This window comes from Acipenser ruthenus, chromosome 26 (genome assembly GCF_902713425.1).
Source record: "Acipenser ruthenus chromosome 26, fAciRut3.2 maternal haplotype, whole genome shotgun sequence".
NCBI classification, from domain to species: domain Eukaryota; kingdom Metazoa; phylum Chordata; class Actinopteri; order Acipenseriformes; family Acipenseridae; genus Acipenser; species Acipenser ruthenus.
In genome coordinates this window covers 4,898,969-4,919,266 of record NC_081214.1, presented here as the reverse complement: position 1 = coordinate 4,919,266, position 20,298 = coordinate 4,898,969, and the positions used below count along the sequence as shown (strand labels likewise).

Sequence of the window (20,298 nt, the reverse complement as noted above, 5' to 3'; positions counted from 1 at the left end):
TAATTGGCAAGACTGGTCTTATGCGAGCAGCAGGAAGGGCAGGAATGAATAGCAGGTACTCGCAAGCTTATTAGATTATTCATATAAAGACACATTTACACCATTTATTGTCGGTATACAACTGACCTTGTACATCACCATTTTAAAAGGGTAAAAATAATATATATTTTTAAAATATATATTATGCATCATTTTAATTGAATATGCATGGTGTTTTACCCTAACCTAAACCTCTGTATTCTGATCTTGTATTTCTAGTTGGACCAGTATTATTAATTGGGTTCAGTCCCCTACATACCACTGGTTAATGCAAATTAGTGACATTTGTAATAAAAAAAAACACCTTTCCAAAAGACTAAGGCAAGCTGTAGCTTCATCAAAAAAGGCAAAACATGCTAGTTATGTTATTTCAGTGTTAAAATGTGTGCATGAAAAAGAGGCAAGAGTACCGAAGAGAGAAGTGAGATCTGAAGATGGTTTCTAAAGCCATTCAGGCTTCCAAGAAGCACGCACAGCCAACAGCAATGTCTCCTAGCCTCAAAGGCTGCTACTTCTGCTATGAAAGATTCACATGCTTTGTTTAAAAATAAAAATAAAATAATAAAAGGGTCGCACACCGCAGTTCAGTTACCCATTTTTCACACACACGGTTTCTGCCTGTAGGCAAGTGAAGGACCAGACTCAAATGTACTTCACTCAAGGCTGCCCTCAGTTCTTGTGGGGTTTATCATACAAATATTGAAGGAGGTAAAAAACCTATATTAACTGTAACGATTACCAGCAAGTATTTTTTTTTTTTTTTTTTTAATATAAATTCATTTATATTAAAATGTTCTGTGCTTGTTTTTAACACCTAAACCCTCTAAATGAGGTGGTGCATGTTTATTTGCACCTAGAACCCAAGAGCCAGAGCAAGATTTTTTTTTTTTTTTTTTTTTCTGAAAGGAAAATAACCCTATTGATTAACTAAGCAACTAAAGAATGATTAATGCAAGTGTTCCAAGGTGCACTTAAATGATTTCCTCATGTTATCCCCTTTCTGGTAAATTAACATGCAACTCTTTCAGATAAAAAATAAATAAATAAAATTTTGCTCTGGACAAGTACATCAAGGTTCTAAGTGCTGATACAACCATCTGTGGTAACACAAAACGTGCCATTTCTAAAAACACATTCACAACAGAGGTTACTATTTATTTATTGTTTTACCACCACAAGAACTAGTTAAAATCCTAAAAAAAAAGCACAGGTCACTTCACAAACCACAAGAATATACACTAAAAATATCCTTTGAAAATTAGTAGGCTACTACAAATTGTTAAATGCAGTCAACAACTGGTTCACAAGTCCTTGTGGAAGAACTGGCACTTCACTGCCCAAAACAGAGAGAAGCAGTCTCCTTTGTTTTAGTTCATGTTGTTTTAAATATCTATATTAAAAAGTTCAAATGCTTTTGAGCTTATATTCCACAGGGTGTCTTCATATAAAACAAACTTTGAGATGAGAACTGCAAGTTGTGTGTGCCATTGCATTGGACACTATCAACTTCACAAAAGGCCTTTTGCAGACAACAACAAGAAAGTTGCTATTTTACCCTCTATACAGTTCAGCACGAGAGTTTTATTATTAGGATTGTGAACCAACAGACTGTCTAGCCGCCTTTTCCGGACACCACAGGCTCATTAGTAGATACTAGTATGTATTGGAGTGAACTAGCTATTGCTCTGCCTGTTCAGGACGGGTTTAGAGGCAGGATCTAGTGAAAGTGTTTTAAAAGCAGCAGCAGCAGTGTAAAGATGGGAAGAAGGAAATAAAAACTCATGCAGATTCCTGAGGTTCAGTCCTCCAGACAAAGATGGAAAATAAGAATCAACTTTCACCTTGTCTTTTATTTCATCAACCTGCAAGGGAATTCAGAGGGTGCAGCTTAGAAACTCCATATCCAGCATAAAAAGCAGGTAGAAACAGCAAGAGAGAGATATGAAGTAAGTCAGGGAGTGTAAACAGTTAGGGCACCAGAGAGAAATAAAAGGGATATAACAAGGGGGAAAAAAGCAAAAAAAAAAAACCAGTTAGGACAGCCACCCTTTATACCAGGGGTGCTCAAAGTTTACAGAGCAGAGGGGTGCATAGCAAGGTTACTGTGGGACCGTGGGCCGCAATGTGACCAAATTGCATGGATTGCTACCTTTTTCAAGTGCATTTATTTGTGTTGTAAGCCATTTCAATATGTCAGCTTAATAAAATTACAAACTTAATTAATTTAAACAATTTCTTAGCATTTACTCCCTGTCAATAACTTGTAAAACCCAATGCATTAGCAGGTATTCTTGTTGCCAGTGACAATAACACTCAATTCAATAAATTATCAAATAATTTACTATATTGCTATTGTTGATAAAAGCACATTTTATGAATAAAAAAATAAATACAATGCCAGTAACAGCCAATTCAATAAATTGTAAATTAAATCATTAGCATTTATTCATGTTGTCAGTGACTATAACAAGCTATTCAATAAATTGTGAATAATATCATCTGTGCGCACAATATGTGGGGTAGACTAAAATTTTTGTTTTTTACGCTCCTTTAATCTACAATCGATAACTATTGAAGCGATGGGTATTCTACATTTCCAGTCAAATAAGTGGTCTTTGGCTAGGGTTGTTATCGCAAATAAAACAATGCTAAACCGACCGCCTCAACAATAATCAATTGTATCTTAAACTTTAAAAGGGGAGTAAATGATGCCATTATTTTCGAAAAAATGATTGCTGCGTTGTTAATTCCTTGCGAAGACTCTCCACCCACCTTTTCCTCTGCTCCCCCACGTATTGATGCTGCGTGTTTTGTTTCACAGTGCCGTTTAACATTATAGTCTTTCATGACTCCAATGGACTGTTTGCACAGAAGACAGAGGTTTGCCCTCCTTCTCAATTACAAAATAAACTCTTCTTGCACTTTTGTTTTTTTTCCCGCTGCTGCCATTGCTTGCTATCTCACAAACTGGCATGCACGTAGAAACCGTTGCGTCAGTCTGTCATTAGTGTTCATGAGTACTATGTGCAAAAATATATTGCTATAGTATGCAAGTTCCTACGTAATCCTGCTCTCCTGCCTGCCTGCTGTAAAAGGCTACTGTAAATCAAGTGCTTGGCAGCTGCTTGGTTCATTGCGGGCCACATATAAGAGAGACGCTGCAGGCCATTTAAAGGGCTTGTCAGGATGGCTGCGCTTTGGGCACCCGTGCTTTATACAAATGCAGTCAGTAACTATGAACTCCCTTTTTAATCTAGTCTACTCATTTTACTTTCTCTTATAAAAAGGTCTAGAAAGTCAAGCAGATATTTAAATTCTACTAATTGTATAAGGCAACACACAATCACATATTCAGAAACATCTAAATATTCTGAGCTTATCAAAATCGAAAGTCTTAGCCCAGCTATGCAATAGTAAAATGGTTAGGCAACTTAAAGGAATGTAAATGCATTACAAAACAAACGTCTCTAATGTGTATACAACTACAGAAATGCAAAATATGAAGGTTTAAAAACTGATGCGTTAGCATTCTATTATGCCTAATAAATTCTGCTCACATTTGTATGGAAAAGTAGCCCAAGTTCCCACATAAAAGAATTACAAAAATTAAAAGTCAGAACGCATAGGTTACATAAAAAGTAATCTTAAATAAATTTCAGGGAAACAGAATCAATGGATGTGGCAAGATGTTAATCAAATAAAAACAGCCTTGATAGAGCATTAATTCAATAGGAAGCGTGTAGATAGACAAAGGAATAAAGAAGTGAGTTTCCAAGCACCCGTGTGCTTATGAACAGTAAACAAAATGGTGTTTTTTAAATACACTTGTTGACGGGTCATGGATATTGAGAATAGGCAGGAAAACATTTCATGGTTTTCGGTCTGTGATGGTGCAAAAAGACGACACCAGTTTCAACGGTGTAAAAAAAACAAAAACCTCCCCCCTCATAATTAAGCCATACCCAACTGTGTGTCTGCTACAGCATTACACAACAGGAAGACTTCCAGGCACACTTCCTGACTAACCTTCGAAAGGTACTCCCTCATGACCTGGATAAAGTAGGGCATGGAGAAGTCCATGATGTTGTGCCTCCATGCGGTTTCCAGGACAACATCAGGCCTCAGCATGTCGTAACAGGTGAACAGGCAAGAGGCAAAGCATTCCTTCTTTCCCTCCAGCAGGAACCACTGCAGCAGCTCCTCCGCTAGCTCTGTGTCTTTTGATTCTGAGGCGTACTGCATTGCATCCTGGAGAGAACAAATAGCTTGTTTAACAAATGCATACTGTCTAGATAGGTCTATAAATTAGGGTTCAGTAAGAACATACAGAAAAGGACTGAAAACTCCATACTTCTTGTGTTGCCTGCCCTACTAAAACTTTGGAAGAAGACCGTTGCAAAAACTAAAACATCCCCGTACCTTGTAAAGTTTATCCTTTTTGCAGAGCTCCACACTTTGTTTCCAGCGATTGTTGCCTTTGAAGAGGTAAGCAGCAATTCTCCTGAATTCAATTAGCTCGTGCTTCTCGAGGCGTTGAGCCAGGGAAATGTTGTCAAAGTTGTCATAAGCATCTATGGATGTACGGAGGGCCTGGGAAAGAGAGAGAGATCATTTAACAAACAATTGTGAAAACATTAAACATACAGATCTAAAATAGTGCAAAATACAGGTTTCATGGGTGTTTTAACCCTTTGCGGTCCATTTATTAATCGCGCGTCAGGCACGCCAGGAATAATTAATTTTCACACGCGCAGTTAATTTTATACGCGCTGTTTAAAAGTATTTTTTTTCACAGTCAAACGGGTTTAAATGGCCCTGCATATCAACAAAGCACACACTAGGCATCTCCAGCCCCTCCCCAGCCTTTTGTTTGCTATAGCGTTCAGCTGTGTAAGAAATAAATAATAATAATAATAATAATAGTCGTACATACCGATCGATCATCTCCAGATCACTCGTTTTATCACCAAACTCCTCAATAATGCGATCAAAGTCATTATTTTATTACTATAACATCTGAAAAAAGCTCTGCAAATGTCCATGATAGTCTCAGTGCGCTGACGCACTTAGCCAGCTTGTTTATTATGGACGCCCATTATCTGATACCTGATACCATGTATGACTATTCATGAAATACGCCTTTTTTTTTTTTTTTTTTTTTTTTCCCCAACTTGTCTCGGCTCCTGTCGCTACCACTCGGCAATTGAATGGTTTTCTCGGCTTTTTCCGGAGAAAAAACGACTAAACACCCGTTTATTGCGTTGCTATAATGATGTCGGACCCAGTCCGACAAAGGACCTGTGAGGAATAATTGCAATGTCGGACCCAGTCCGACAATGGACCGCAAAGGGTTAATACAACTTTCATTACATGTGCCTTCTTTAAAGCCAACATGCAATTTGGCATTACAACCCCACCACATTGTGCCATCCCCAATAATATTTGTGGTATTACAAAAGCTCTTGATAGCAGACTCTTTTCTTACCTGGTAGTCTTCCTCTATGATAAAGAGATTGTTAACTGCTTCATTTACTGCCTTGTTGTTGTGGTTTTGTACAGATCTCAGGTATGGTTTGACCAGTGGAAGCTGTTTAACCTACAGGGAACATACAAAATGAAATAAATTGGACTAAAAGCAAGTGTTGGATTAATAAAGCACCAGCTGCTACCAACAGAAATAGTGTTCAGGAAGAAACATATTCTAATTTAATGCAAAGGTCTTCAAATCATCTGTTAAAGTTAACATTGTCATGCAATAACTAAATGAGAAACCTGCAAAAAACATGTTCTGCAAGCACACTGCTTTAATTTCTTTTTCTTCACCCTTTAAAAAAATTTAAGTCATAAGTGGGTTCCGAACAAAAAGAGATTACCTTGGAGAAGAAGGTGACAGCTCGTGAATGGTCAAGTCGAGGGGATAGCACCATCAGAAGATCATTCAGTAACAGGGGTCTGAACTCCAAGTAAAACTGGATCGCCTTGTAATACAGCTCGACATTGGCCACCTACAATTGGAAGGGCATGATAATAGAAAAGTTATGCATTTATCTTAACACAAATCTAAAAAAAAAAAAGTGTTCACTTAAATGGCATGCCAGCAAATCAACCATGTTTCTATGGGCCTGTGAGGATCCACCGCTTCAAAATAACAACTGCTTTACATGTCCTTAATTATTTTTAGTAATTTACGGAAAACTAAAAACAAAAGCTTATTAAAAAGTACCATAGTACCAAACAGTACCTTGGTAATGATGTCCTTGAATTGTCCCTCTTTCCAGGCATCTGTTGGGTGGTTCATCATTGTGATGATAGCATTATCAAACTCTTCATATTTGTCATAAAGGAATACCAGTTCTCCCCACAGATGTGCCTGCTCTGCAGCCCTCAGCACCTGTACAAAGTACACAGGATTAATATTCTTATGCAGCATAATAAATTAATGCTGTAACATTTCATTTAATAGAAGTTAAAATCCTCACAATCAAATTATACAGAGGTGCATTAATATGACAGGAAGCTATGGCTTCCAATACTCAAACCTTCAATGCATTGCGTTGTATAAAATAATTAGAATCTTGCCTTTGGAATGTTGACTCTGGACCAGAAGAGTTCCAAGTGTTCCCTCATTTTCTGCGGCTTGAATTTGGAGTACAGGATGGCCAGTTCAGTAAACATTCCCATATGAGCACGCTCTAGACCCAGAGCTGCCTCCAACATTGTGATCAGCTCCTCAAAGTAGCCACGGTCCTAAAAGTGAAAGAGATGATCAAAATTTAATCCCCCGTCAAGCTGAATCACTCTGTTATAAAATGACAGATTCATTATAATTGTATATATAAAAAAAAAAAAAACCCTTGCACATATTACAATGTTTTTTAAACAAAATGTACGCATTATTAAAAAAGGAACCTCTACCTTGAGAAATAAAATGGGTTACCTGATAATAGTTAATCAGCTCTTCCAGTTCATCGGCATGGACAACAATGTGAAGACCACACATCTGCGCCAGACGGAACTCATTACCATCTACGCAAGCGAAGCAAACCTGGAAGAGACAGACCAAAAAAAAAATTACAATTAAAAGAACGATCTTGACTAACGCTTTAAAATACACCATCACTGCAACTTAAACAGTTTGCATAGTACTGAAAGAATTTGATAGTATACTTAAAAAAAGTTTACCTCCTTCCATGTACGAGTGCTGTTTGCCTTTCTGGCACCATCTACTGCAGCTTGGTATTCCCCCAGATGAACCAGTGTTGATGCCAATCGGCCAAAGTTGGACACATTGTTATAGAGCAACTTAGCTGCGTCATACATTTTCTCATCATAGCAACGATCACCCACCTACAAGTTAAGTGAAAAGAATTTGCTTAAATGCTCAAGGACTTACATAAAAGCTTTTAAAACCACAAGATACTAAAACTCAGGTTTAGTCAATATAACTGTTGTGATCAAGAGGAAGTTGTTATGCTCACTTGTTGGATATGAGCGTTGTTGGGCCCATTGATAAACTCCTCCAGTTCTGCCAAACGGTTGGTTTTTGCCAAAGCAAAGATGAGTTCAGTCTCCACATAGGACTCGCGTGCCTTCTTCCGAGCCATCTGGAGGTATTTCACCAGATCCTCCCAGTTTCCTAAAAAAAATATATATATATTGTAAAATATAATGTATATGCAACAAAAAAAATTATAAACTCATAACATTAAAGCACCTAAAAAAGACCAAAGTATGGTATGGAATCATTTAAAAACAAAAATAGAAGAAATACAAATCAGTAAACTCAATCATTTTGCGAACAGACACACGCTATTCCCAGGGACACAAGGGGAAAAAACCAAATAAAAAGTATTGGAAGTACAAATGAAGTATGTACGGTTAGATGTTTCTGAAATATGGCGGGAGGTTAAAATATATTTGGTCATGCAATATTGCAATTATCTACAATAAAATAAAAAAAAGCTACTTACCACTTTCATCAGCTGCCTGTACAACCTCCATGTAGGATGAGGGATCATCAGCCTTAATATAGGAGTCAATAGCTTCCTTAACCAAACCCTTTTGCAGCTGAGCTTTAGCAAGCTGGCTCCACACAGCTGGCTCATTGCAGCGTTCAGCAAATTCATAGGCCCGATCCAGATTACCAATATGCTCAATTAGCACCTAGAACAAAGAACCAATGTGGTCATGGAAATACACTGATAAAGGGCTCTTACACTCTACTATATAATATAATATGATATCTGTATAATGTGAAATAATGTATAATGTGATATCTTGTAACAATTGTAAGTCGCCCTGGATAAGGGCGTCTGCTAAGAAATAAATAATAATAATAATAATAATACTACAAACTGGGGTCTTTGTGGCAGAGCTGTCTAAAGAGGGTCTTTTTACCTGGACTGCAGATGTGTTCACATCAAACTTTCTGAAGATGGCAAAAGCTTCTTCAAAGAGCTCATTGCTAATGGCTATGTTAGCAATATCAGGGGCATCGTAGTTATCCAAGCGGTTAATGTATTCCATGACACGGGTACGGTCTGCTTTGATGGCAGTAAGGATCAACAGATTCTGAAGGTTTCTGAAAAAACAATATTCATAAGATGAATACTGAACAGAGACAGCAAACTTTTAAAACGTGCTTGTTAATAAAAATAAACCCATACCTGTGCTCACTGAATACAGAATTGTCCAGAACAATTTTCTCCAGCAGTTCAATGAGCTCATTTGGAAGATCAGCTGTCATGAAGGCTTTGACAGTTACGGACACCTCCTCTGGGTCCTGTGTTTCAGACAGGGCAGTCTGCACAACCTGGAAAATACATTTACCATTTATTATAAAAGTCAATATATTTATATACATTGTTTTTTTAAATATTCACAAGAGGTGTGTTTCAAATCCATTCTAAAATATTAAATTGTCAATAATCCCACCTGGTCAATAAGTGGCCTCCTGAATGGGTTGCTCTCCAGCAGCACACTGGCCCAAAGTTCAGGGTCCTTTCGGCGGACAAGGTAACGTGACAGGCTCTTAAACAAGGAGTTCTCATTGCATACCTGTAAATGAGGAAAAAGTAATCATTTTAGGACAGGTTTCTTTGAACAGTGTCATACCAATCTGATAAACAAAAACAGAAATGCTTACAAACCCAGTCGTTGTGTGTTTATTATGGATCAGTGCTCTAAAGACTGGTGTGTTGATACATGTTCTCATGTCACTTTGTTACGAAAATGTTAGTTACACAAGCACTCACATTAATGAGCTCCTGGTCACACTGGCCACGCTCATAAGCCACACAAGCCAAATGAGGGTCTCTCTTCTCGCAGTATTTGCCCACCACACGGCTGTCATAGAATGGATTCTCACGGAGAAAGCGCTCAGGGTTGTTGTTACTGTCAATGTAGATTTTGGCCAAAGCATTATGAGTTGCGGGTTCCTCACAGCCTTCGTGGATGCGGGCTTCTAACCAGGGCAGGAGCAACTTCAACCTAAAGGAAGAAATGAAAAGAATAACTAAATACAAACTTCAGAGACACATGACCGCTGGTAACTGCCCGTCCTCCCCAGTCACACATCTTATACTGACTATGTGGTCATGTACTTGCAAAATACACCAACAAATAGTACAATTAGTTGGTTACAAAATATTTAAATAAAACAGAAGTTGAGCAAAGTGGTGCCACATTACCGGTTTCGTTTCTCAACTTCAGCCACCAGCTCGTCAGTGGAGAACTGTCCCTTCACAACTAGAATGAGGTTCTTAATGACATCCTCAGAACAATCCACATCCAGCAACCCTCCAATAACCACAGGGAGACGGCTAGGGTTCACCTAGAACACCAACAAAAAGATCAAAATTAATGAAGCAGATTTAAAAAAATACATATTTAAAAATATATACATAAACCACATGCTTCTAAATAAACAACATTTTAATGCCTACCTTTTGCACATAGATCTCAATGTATTTTTGCAGGTTGTTTCGGTACAGGTACAAAACCAAATCGTGGACAAAGTCAAATCGGTCACACACAATGATTAGTGGAAGCTGATCCGTCAGCTTGGCCTCCTGTAAATGGAAAGAGCAGGTACAGTAGATAGTCAGATCAATAGTATCAGGAAGACACAAACTGGAAACACTATATTCAGTCTAGGATATCAAAAGTAAATGAACACTAACATATGTAATATCAAGAACCAACTACATTCTGAAATTCCAACTAAGACAACAAGCTACCAAAAAAAAAAAAAAATGCTGCTGAACTACAACAAATAGAAGGTGTCGCATTTCAAGGTTTAAGGATGGTTCAATGCTGTTAACATGTTACTACAGACTCATAATATAGACAAAAATAAATACATAAATAAATAGTGTCATACTAGACTCCAATAGTGCAGCCTGTACATACAATCCAGCCGGTAGACTGCATCACTGCTACAAACACTGTACAACACTTGACCACAAACAGTTTTTACATACCCTAAATTACATTTCTGGCATTGTGTAACTGCCATTAGTATTCAGCCTACAGGATTAATACTCTGGGACCGAGTGTCTAATACTGTACTAATTTTATTTTACACAGTGTATTTCGGAAAGACACAAATGATTAGCTCTTGACAGGAACAAAAAGCACAACCGACACCAATTAAGGCTTTTCTTTAATGATAAATTCCACATATGTACTGCATTTTACTTTATCCCTATTTATTTGTATATATATATTTTTTTTTTGTATGTGTGAGTGAAGCCTGGAGAAAAGAAAATTGCCTAGTTAGAGTTATGTTTTGTTTGCCAACATACTCATTAAATTCATAAATGAAACACATTTAATTCATTTATGTTTTGATGTTGGTAAACATTTAATTGGCATATTCATCTACAAATCCCAGGTTTAATCCTGCATCTACGTGAGGGATGAAAAAAAAAAGGGGGGGGGGGGGAAGGGGGGTGGGAGTCCTGTACTGGGAGATTTACCTGGTACATGTCCTGCCCATTCCAAAGACACAGGGAAAAGCACAAAAGATAACAACTTCCATCAAGAAATAGTTTATGCAAAGTGCTTACTAACAAGAACATATTTAACCTACTCGGGACTTTGTTAGGGACAGCATTAGCTACCTTCAAATCAAAATTAAGATTTGTATTAAATCATCATTTAGTGATGTACTTAGTCTTTCATATCACAGGTCTTTCATTTAATTTTTTCACATTATAAAATGCTTGGTTGGTAAATTCAGCTAAAGCGTGCAGATGCAAACCCTAATTTGTTATTACTAACAGCAAGTTACAACTAGCCAGTCAATACTATCATTTCTATAGGATCTACAATTATCTTTAGGATATATGGGAGGGAGGGGAGGAGGGAGGGAGGATCAAGAATTTGAGCTTGATTACAGAAAATCTAAAACCACTGCTAACATTTGATAAGGAAAAAAAACTAAAATAGAAAAGTAACAAAGTATTATTAAAAAAAGTACTATTTGATTTGAAGAGTCCAATCAAATCCAATCTAATTGTAGCCATTTTCTATTGTGTTTTTTTTTTTTTTTTTTTTTTTTAATATAAAACACCTTGAAATGCTTTTTATTTTATAGGTTGAGTTTAAGAAGTTTTTCCCACTTACCTTCAAGAAGTTCTTCACACGCTCAGGGTCATAGCAATTGCTTTCCCTGCAAATTCTCTCCACTTCTTTGATCTGCCCAGTCTTACAGGCAGCCTGAATGTACTTGAAGTGAACCTCTGGGTCCTGGCTGAAGTTTACAATTGAACCCAGGAAATAAAACAGTCCTAAAAAAAAAAAAAATTAGAATTCATGCACGCACACACACAGCATGAGTATCTTTACTGTTTCGATATTTCATCCATGGGGATCATTCATTGTTTTAAAATGTGTCTCATCATTTAATAAGCAGATCAGAATTGCATCACCTTACTGTTCATACCTTCGAAACTCTTGAAAGACTCAAAAAGCTCAATGAGAGACTGAGTGGAGAGCTGCTCATGGTACTTGGACGCCACTTGGACACAAATCTGCAGGTTCTGACGAATATTAGCAGACAGCATGGCCCTCAAGCATTCTAGGGAGTCCTCAACTGATAAGGCGCCAAAGAAGTTCACCAGCCACTGAGGAAGATATAAAGAAACGTGCACTAAACCTAAAGGATTGGCAATTCAAGAGCATACGCTTCAAGGAATACAATATGAATGTAAAACAGCAAAAGTTAAATGAGTTACGTTCATTACCTCGGGGTTGAGAAGGTGAGTGTGAACAACAGCTCGTTTGATATCATACAGATCTGTGTAGTGTTCCAAGGCTCGCTGCAGCAGGCCAGCTTTCTCACACAGCTGAGCAATGTGGGCCCGGTCATAGTGAGTGAACATCTGGTTACCCAGAATAGCATCTGCAACCTAAAAAAGAAAAAAAAAAAAACGTTCAGTGGGTACAGAGGTAGAATTACATGTAATTTACAAGCAACAACACACAAACAAACACAAGAGAAAAATAAGGCTGTAAAGTCAAAACAAGTGTATTAAAAAAGGCACACACTGCTAAGGTTTGCATTAGTTTATTAAGTGGCAAGAGTATCGGAACTGTAGAAATAACTCCCAAATTGTAGCTGTGTGCGATTGTTGTTGCCACGTACCTGTGGGGCATGCATGAGGTTCATCTCGAGCAGGCGTGTCTGAAGAGGGCCCTCTGAGGGACGATTGTTCTTGAGCGCATCCAGCAGGAAGGAGGTGCACTGCTGGATCAGGTTGTATTCCATGAACACATCGACAATCTGTTGGGAGAAATGGTATATGAATTAGTACCAATCTCACACTACAAAAATCACCTCTTTAAAATTATATACACCTTAGATTAGATTCAATGTAGCAAAAGTCCAGTTTTATTATCCATCTTTTATTTGAGTATTTGAATTGGTTGGTTTGCCACCACGTAGACAACATTACCTGTGTGATGTCTGCCAGGGGCTCCTCATCTTGTACCAGCATCTGAGAGAACTGCAGTCCCTGCTCTGGACTGATCCTCATAACATTCCTGAGCAAGAAGATCCAATCAGGAGTGTATCCAACCTACAAGAGAAGAAAAAAAACAAAAAACAGAATAAAATAGACTGACATGGAATATATATTAAAAGAAAAAAAAAAAACATTTCAATATACTTTTTTTTAAATAATTCGTATTTTTAAGAATTACCTTCTTCGCATAAAGTACAATTTTCTGGAACTGCCCTGTTTCAGCAAAACACTGGATGACCTTGTTGGGAACATTAGCCCTCAAATAGACACTCAGGGCAAGAGTTGGGTCCACAGATTTCACAAGATCGCCAAGTTCTTCAGAGCACTCCAGCTGTATGGGATTAACAGCAAGATTTTATTGACTCAATGTTTTACATTTTACTACATGGATGCTGTATTTATCTGTATTTCTAAGCAGGAAGTGGGCTGCTCGTATCATCTTACAGTTTCTGAACTCGGCCTATATAGCCTATCACGATTCCAATAATGGAGGATCCTTGATTAACACAGGCTTCAGGTTATCAATTTGGCACTGCATCTTCAATACAATATGCTTGTAAGGTTATAATACTAACCTTGACACACCATTTAGCAAGACAGATCAATACTGAATACAGACTACTGTAGAATGCAGACATGCACTACATACTTTAATGGAACACATCAGATACTAAACATCCAAGAATCAATGCAGAGGGATAACTCACTGGGTTAAACAATTTATCAGCAAACTAATTTCACCTAAAGCTGATACTTTGTATTTAACACATTTAACTATTTAGCAAACTGTAATTTTGTTGGAGAAAGCACATTGTGAAGTATGTTTTTACCTTGTCCTCTTTTAGCCACTTTTCCAGCAACTGCTTTCGACCCTGCTGAAGCACTGGCCGGCACAACTCCAAAGACTCAAACTTGTTGAGCTGGCCCTGATCCAGCAGGATCCCAAAGTACTGAAGCAACGGAGAGGTCTGACCAGGCTGAGCAGGAACACTCTGAAAACGACGGATGGTGTCCGGAGTGCGCAGGATTCCCTAAAATAAAAAAAAAAAAAACAAGCAGCTGTCAAACAGTTTGTTTATAAATTAAAGAAACTTACTACACTAGATTTAATTTTACTTTACACAATTAGTCCTCATTTTTAGTATTGTTTGCTTTGTAAAAACAACTTTTAGCCTGAAGTTATATCAGCAAAATGGTCATAAATTGGTCTTAAACTACAGAATGCGTCAGATCTATGATTGTAAGGGTATTGAAGGTCATACCTTTGGTGCATTTGCGGCTACTTTAGCTGCCTCTGAGTAGTTGCCCTGGGCAAAGAGGTTGTTGAATTTCCGGGCAAACAGTTCTTCCGCTCCGGCCAGGTTGTTGCGGACGGCCATGCGGAGGGCGAGGTCAGGGTTCTGCAGCACATTGGTAATGTAGGGAATGAGGTTCTCTTCCTCGACACACACGGACAACACCTGCAAGAGCAAACAAAGAGAAACATTAAGACTTTGAAATTCTACAATAAATCATTTTGCATAAAAGTAATTTCTATCCCACCAGAACAAGGACAGTCTGCACGGGTCAGATTACCTTTAAACTAGTATGATGGAATCTTCAAAAAAAGCTAATTAGAAGATATTTATTTTTGTATTAAATGGCAAATTTGATAAGACCCAAGGATCCTTGCTCTCTTGAACTGGTGCCTCTAGATAACAAGGACTTTGGCTGCCATAGCTGTTAACATGGATGAATGAATATATTCCTTCTACAGCAGGGGGCAGGATGATGCTTGAGAGAACACATTTACAATATGGGTCATCAAATAAAAGCTGGTGGGATGGAGGACCAAAAGATAATACAAAATAAAAGGTTATTATTGCTCAGCAGTATGCATTAATTCTACAATCTGGCTTTTGGGTACATTTCCATTATTAATGGAAAGGAACTGAAAATACAAAAATAGACAAAACAGAAAATTATAAATAACCTATATAGAGTCAGTCTTAATTAATACAAAAGTCAACATATTTCCATTCCTAACAAGATAAGGATTCAATATTCTTCACAAGATACTGTAGCGCCGAGCACAAGCTGGAGTCAAACCATAAAGGGAACCTTTACTAAATGGCTCATAAATGCTAATGAAAACAGGTCAAGATTTTAAACAAATTCAACTGGCATTAACACACACACACATTACAGTATGTTTCCCTCCAAATGTTTATATTCTGATATAGTGCTACATATATTATTTTTTATGTACGTAACTGTAAAGACAGTATTTTTTTTTATGCAGTCTACATAACATGCAAAGATGTTTTCAGGCTGATCTGAAGTGAAAGCCCAAATCCCTAAGATTAAGACTCTTGTCACTGCCTCACATGGCTCGTCATGTGCTATTGTGTACTGCGGGCCTCACTACTGCAGTTATTTTGAGGGATTCCTTTATCCCAAGGTCATCTCAAAGCACAAAATGCCAAATCGCTAATATAGCAGCCAGCATCCTTTATTATTATTTGTTTATTTAGCAGACGCCTTTATCCAAGGCAATTTACAGAGACTAGGGTGTGTGAACTATGCATCAGCTGCAGAGTCACTTACAACTACGTCTCACCCGAAAGACGGAGCACAAGGAGGTGAAGTGACTTGCTCAGGGTCACACAGTGAGTCAGTGGCTGAGGTGGGATTTGAACCAGGGACCTCCTGGTTACAAGCCCTTTTCTTTAACCACTGGACCACACAGCCTCATTTATATATTAATAATACAAAGAAAACAATAAATGTAGGTTGTCTCATTTGCTTAAATGATTATCAAATTAGGGGTGCTAGATTCTGTTTAACTTAAAACGTTTAAACTTTAAAAAATATAGTTTAAACGTTAATTAAAACATTTTGAAAAGACGATGTGGGGGGGGGGGGTGGTAGTATGCGTCCCCCTCGATGTGCGGTCTCGACAGCAGGAGAACCGGAAGTCATCTTCGGGGAAGTGCGTAGCTGCAAGGGCTCTGAGCATTTTAAAATAAATAGCTTTCTATAAATTACCGCATATATGTCTATAAATAGGTCTTTTACATCGGCTTTTCTACTGTCCTTAAATGCAGTTGATATCTGTTAATCAATTCGTGTATCTCAATCACAACTGAGAAACGCGTTAATAGTAAAATTAATTTCCTAACATTTAGCTTGCATGTCTGACCTGCACATTTTTAAAAAAGTTTAAACAATTAAGCAAAATTAAAAACATTTGACACTTTACTAACATTTAAACTCTAAACGATTTACACCACTATTAGCAATAGCTCTATATTACATTTAACTGCTTGTGACAGAGATGGAATGACTCTTGGTGTTAGATCTCCCTCTCGACCTGTGAGGGCACGGTGCAAAAGGAACAGAGTACCCTTAATTAAATGGCACGACAATTTATTCCGTAGGGTAGGTGGAAGTCGGTCATTTAGGAAGGGGGCAGAGCTACGGCACCCAAGCTCATTGACCCGGACGGTAAGCGGCGTGGCATTCGAGGACTGGAGGAGCGGATGTGCTCGTTAACCTCGGGGTCAGGGGCGAGGGTATAAATAGGGGGCATGGCTTGAGTGATCTGTTCCTTTGTAGATGGTTAAATTACATAGCCGAGAAGGAGCCTGTATTGTGGAAACTAACCGTGAGTGTGTCTTGTCTGTGTCTTAACACTGTGTGTCTTTTGTGTTATTTTCTCACTAAAAGAATACTGAGCACGATCCGGAGCTGCAGCCGCAGGGCAGCGAAAACCCGGACCTCAGCACTCACTTTTCCACTGCAGGAACTGTCTTTGTTTGCACCACTAACACCAAAATCACGCACTGTCTAAATTGTGTCTGTGTTTTGTGTTTTATGTGGGTGACGAAACGGGACTTTTGGGTTACGGGTCAAACCCGTTGGATTATAAAACGGAGTGATACACGCCGCTGTACCACTTCCTACAGTGTTATTATTTGCAGGTTTGCCTTAAGGCTCTGGACATTTTCTAAATAAAATAAACACCCTTGCACCTGTACCAAACGTTGTTTGTGTAATTACTCTGCACTGCACTCACCTGCGCGTATTCACCACTCTGCCACACTGCTAAATTACATTGCCTGAATGCATGGCAAATTAATATTCCAAACAAAACAGGAATTAAAAAAACAATAGAGGGACGACTAATATAAGACTAGTGTTTTAATAGTCCAACGGTGTCCACTATGTCAAATCCCAAGTTAACAATTGAAATCTTAAATCTATTGTAACAGACATGGTATTAAGATAACAATGTAAAATAGGATTAATAGGCCACCAGAATCCTTTCTAACATAGGCTGAAGGCTGCAAGACAACACTAGTCTCACACAGCTTTTGTATGATGAGATCTATCCGAGTACCAGATCAACTTTCTTCATCTTGAATATTTAATGGATCTGTGGCTTTGTTAGAAAATTATTCATCAACTAGCAGGATCTGGTGTCTCCGAATAATGAAATAAAATAGTGGAAGCTCTTGCATTTACCAATGGAATCACACCCTTTTGAATGCTAACTTCTACTATAAGGCAACCATAAAACTATACCATCATACCTCTATGACAAAATAAAGTGTCCTTCTTTGCCTAACAAAATGTGATCTTAATTAACCTTCCAGGTCTAGAAATTAGGTCACTCATCTAAGTGACAAGGAAGAGTGGTAACCTCTTGGAAAAGCACTAGTGAAGTGCCAAGCTGGCAGCTATTAAGAAACAGGTTTTGGCAGGCAAACAGCCACAGTGAAGTCTGCAGAATATAATCCTCGTCTAGTAGGATTAAAGCAAGAGACCACCTACATGTCAGGCAAATATACAATACGGTAACTTATTATCTGCGTTAAATGACAAACATTTCCTGCACTTACAACAGACTCAAAGTTATGCATTAAGCCAACATAAGATGCATGACAGTGTTTAAACAAGATGTTTTGGATAGACATGTTATTAAATTTGTATGTGATAAAAAATTAACTCTTGAAAAAAAGTGTACCTGTCCTTTCCTGTTGACTCCAATAATCCCAGCAGTAGCTTCATGGGGTGCAGTAACAAAGATAGTCTCTCCACTGATCCTGTTCATGTAGATACAGGTGCCTGTCTCCAAGTCATACAGGTGGATGTAACCATATTTGGTGATCAAAAAGACAACATCTTGCTTTGAACTTATCTAAAAAAAAAAAAAAAAAGCAACATGACATAAGTATTTATTTTTTTAAACAAACAAATGCAAACAAACGCCCTTTTACTGTAGGTAATGATAGTTTGGGAAGCACATAATTAATGGCTGACCAATCTTACCTGCATTGCAACAGGAAAGTCATTCTGTGCCTCAGGCGGGAAGAAGACATCAACTGCTTTCTTTGGAAATGGCTGGTTCCCTGCTGGTGGTGTGCCCACTTCAATGATATGCAACTTCACACATACAAAAAAAAAACAAAAAAAAAAAAAAACAGTAGACTGTTAGTGGGAAGCAAATGAAACAATACAAAGACCCAAAGCTACTGATGCTGCTATACAATTACTAGTGAATGCATCAAGGATTCCTACCTTTCCTCCAGCTTGTCCTCTAACAGCAAAACAAAAGAGAGTGGACTCCTCTGCGTTCCCTTCCATTTTAAACTGAGCGAAGCCAGCTGCATGCCCCTCAATGGGCTGAGACACCTTCCTGTCCACAGAGTAAAGCTGCATTGCACCCACAACACGGTTTTGCTGATACAGGGAGGGGAACACATACACAAAGTTAGTGTGCCAAAAGAAAGATTACATCCATTTTCATTGCACACTTTTAAAACCAGACCCATTAAATAGACGTACTTGAGAAATACATGCCTAAGATTATATTTAGCAGAAAGCACTCTTCTGCTAAAATGGAGGCCTTCATTATGTGATAAATTAACCTAACAGGAATATGAAGATTAAGAAAAGGTTGGTTGACATTAAGGACTCAAGCCTAAACTGATATCATCTTATGAGCAGCTCCAAACAGTTAAACAGATCAATGACAAATATGCATGTGTAACATGGTACAGTAGTAACATTCACCCCCCACCACAGCTGCTACAAGTACATGCAATAAAAATTTTGGGGGAAAATAAAATGTGGAACTTTAAAAGGATAACACATACGGATGTATAAGGGTCACCTATCATGTGAACATAAAAAAAAAAAAAAAAAAGATTCAGTAAATTGGAAATACCCACAACACAAAGGTGCATTTAAAAGAGCAAATGAATAGCCAACTCTTCAACCTTGAATTATCCTGAATACCTCTTCGGTTGTTGCAGACAGAGTTTCACACCCTATTCAATACCTGTGCTGAAATGCCAATGAGAAGCAGCCACTTCTGCTTGGCATCAGTGCGGTAGTTGATTATCTGGCAGCCTGCAAGACTGGAATGTCGGTCAAACACTTTCATTGGCTGGGAATCTCCCTCCATGCTCCAATGATACACGGCGTTGTCTGTTACCAGAGCAACCGTGTTCAGAGAGATCCACTTCCAGAAGGTGACATCATCAGTCATGGTGTGAGCCTTCATCTTGCTCTTCATCTCAATGTTAAAAATCTGAAGAGTTTTTGCAGCTGCAAGTCATATGAAATACAGGTCAATACAGACATCCACTGTTACTGAACATATGAAACAAAAATAAATAAACACCACCTACAAACAGCATATCCGACTGTCTTCCAGAGAGATATATCAGCCAAATTCTACTTGAATACCAAGAGTCAAGATAGGAATATTGGTAACCATGGTTTGTTGTGCATCAGGCAAGACATCATGACTTACAAACAGTATTTATCATTATTTTTTTATTTTTATTAAAGCACAACAAATGTTTATGAACAGCTAATAAAGTCTACATATCTGCATTCAGTTCAGTAGGAAATTAAGTATAATTATTTCACTAATACAGTGAATGTTACTCAAAACAACTGAGAAACTGCATAGGTTGAAGTGGAGTAAGTGAAACCCCAATACTGAAACATAGCCAACAGTGCTAATCACAATACAGGATGGAGAACTACTCCAGTCCCAAACACCCAAAAGGTTGTCCAATACCTGATATTCATATTTTAGTATATTTTCATAAATAGTAATCCAGAGTTACCCGCTTAACCACTTTAACCAATAAGAATGATCTAAACCCTAGAAATGTCTGTATGTGAACAGTGTAGGTTGTACTGAATGTTAAGACCCACTTGTAATCTTGCAGCA

The 20,298-nt window shown here is 38.0% G+C and overlaps 1 protein-coding gene across 2 annotated transcripts in view; it reads right to left on the bottom strand.

Annotated features, from left to right (window-relative positions):
* The window catches only part of LOC117430350 (clathrin heavy chain 1), a 38,110-nt gene that overhangs the window by 2,477 nt on the left and 15,335 nt on the right, over nucleotides 1–20,298 (bottom strand). The window contains exons 3-31 of one of the 2 annotated variants that reach the window (XM_059000948.1): nucleotides 19,393–19,661; nucleotides 18,630–18,791; nucleotides 18,381–18,494; nucleotides 18,076–18,249; nucleotides 14,330–14,527; nucleotides 13,898–14,098; nucleotides 13,246–13,398; nucleotides 12,999–13,121; nucleotides 12,689–12,826; nucleotides 12,288–12,452; nucleotides 11,987–12,167; nucleotides 11,668–11,831; nucleotides 9,984–10,109; nucleotides 9,729–9,871; nucleotides 9,294–9,528; nucleotides 8,974–9,096; nucleotides 8,706–8,851; nucleotides 8,437–8,620; nucleotides 8,010–8,202; nucleotides 7,518–7,675; nucleotides 7,222–7,386; nucleotides 6,977–7,084; nucleotides 6,619–6,786; nucleotides 6,281–6,430; nucleotides 5,913–6,044; nucleotides 5,525–5,635; nucleotides 4,459–4,629; nucleotides 4,066–4,287; nucleotides 1,881–1,901 (exon numbers count right to left, since the gene is read on the bottom strand). In XM_059000948.1, the coding sequence (XP_058856931.1) occupies nucleotides 1,881–1,901; nucleotides 4,066–4,287; nucleotides 4,459–4,629; nucleotides 5,525–5,635; nucleotides 5,913–6,044; nucleotides 6,281–6,430; nucleotides 6,619–6,786; nucleotides 6,977–7,084; nucleotides 7,222–7,386; nucleotides 7,518–7,675; nucleotides 8,010–8,202; nucleotides 8,437–8,620; nucleotides 8,706–8,851; nucleotides 8,974–9,096; nucleotides 9,294–9,528; nucleotides 9,729–9,871; nucleotides 9,984–10,109; nucleotides 11,668–11,831; nucleotides 11,987–12,167; nucleotides 12,288–12,452; nucleotides 12,689–12,826; nucleotides 12,999–13,121; nucleotides 13,246–13,398; nucleotides 13,898–14,098; nucleotides 14,330–14,527; nucleotides 18,076–18,249; nucleotides 18,381–18,494; nucleotides 18,630–18,791; nucleotides 19,393–19,661 (4,598 nt within the window). The remainder of the gene's footprint in view (nucleotides 1–1,880; nucleotides 1,902–4,065; nucleotides 4,288–4,458; nucleotides 4,630–5,524; nucleotides 5,636–5,912; nucleotides 6,045–6,280; nucleotides 6,431–6,618; nucleotides 6,787–6,976; nucleotides 7,085–7,221; nucleotides 7,387–7,517; nucleotides 7,676–8,009; nucleotides 8,203–8,436; nucleotides 8,621–8,705; nucleotides 8,852–8,973; nucleotides 9,097–9,293; nucleotides 9,529–9,728; nucleotides 9,872–9,983; nucleotides 10,110–11,667; nucleotides 11,832–11,986; nucleotides 12,168–12,287; nucleotides 12,453–12,688; nucleotides 12,827–12,998; nucleotides 13,122–13,245; nucleotides 13,399–13,897; nucleotides 14,099–14,329; nucleotides 14,528–18,075; nucleotides 18,250–18,380; nucleotides 18,495–18,629; nucleotides 18,792–19,392; nucleotides 19,662–20,298) is intronic. The other variant, XM_059000949.1, reaches the window with a different exon arrangement.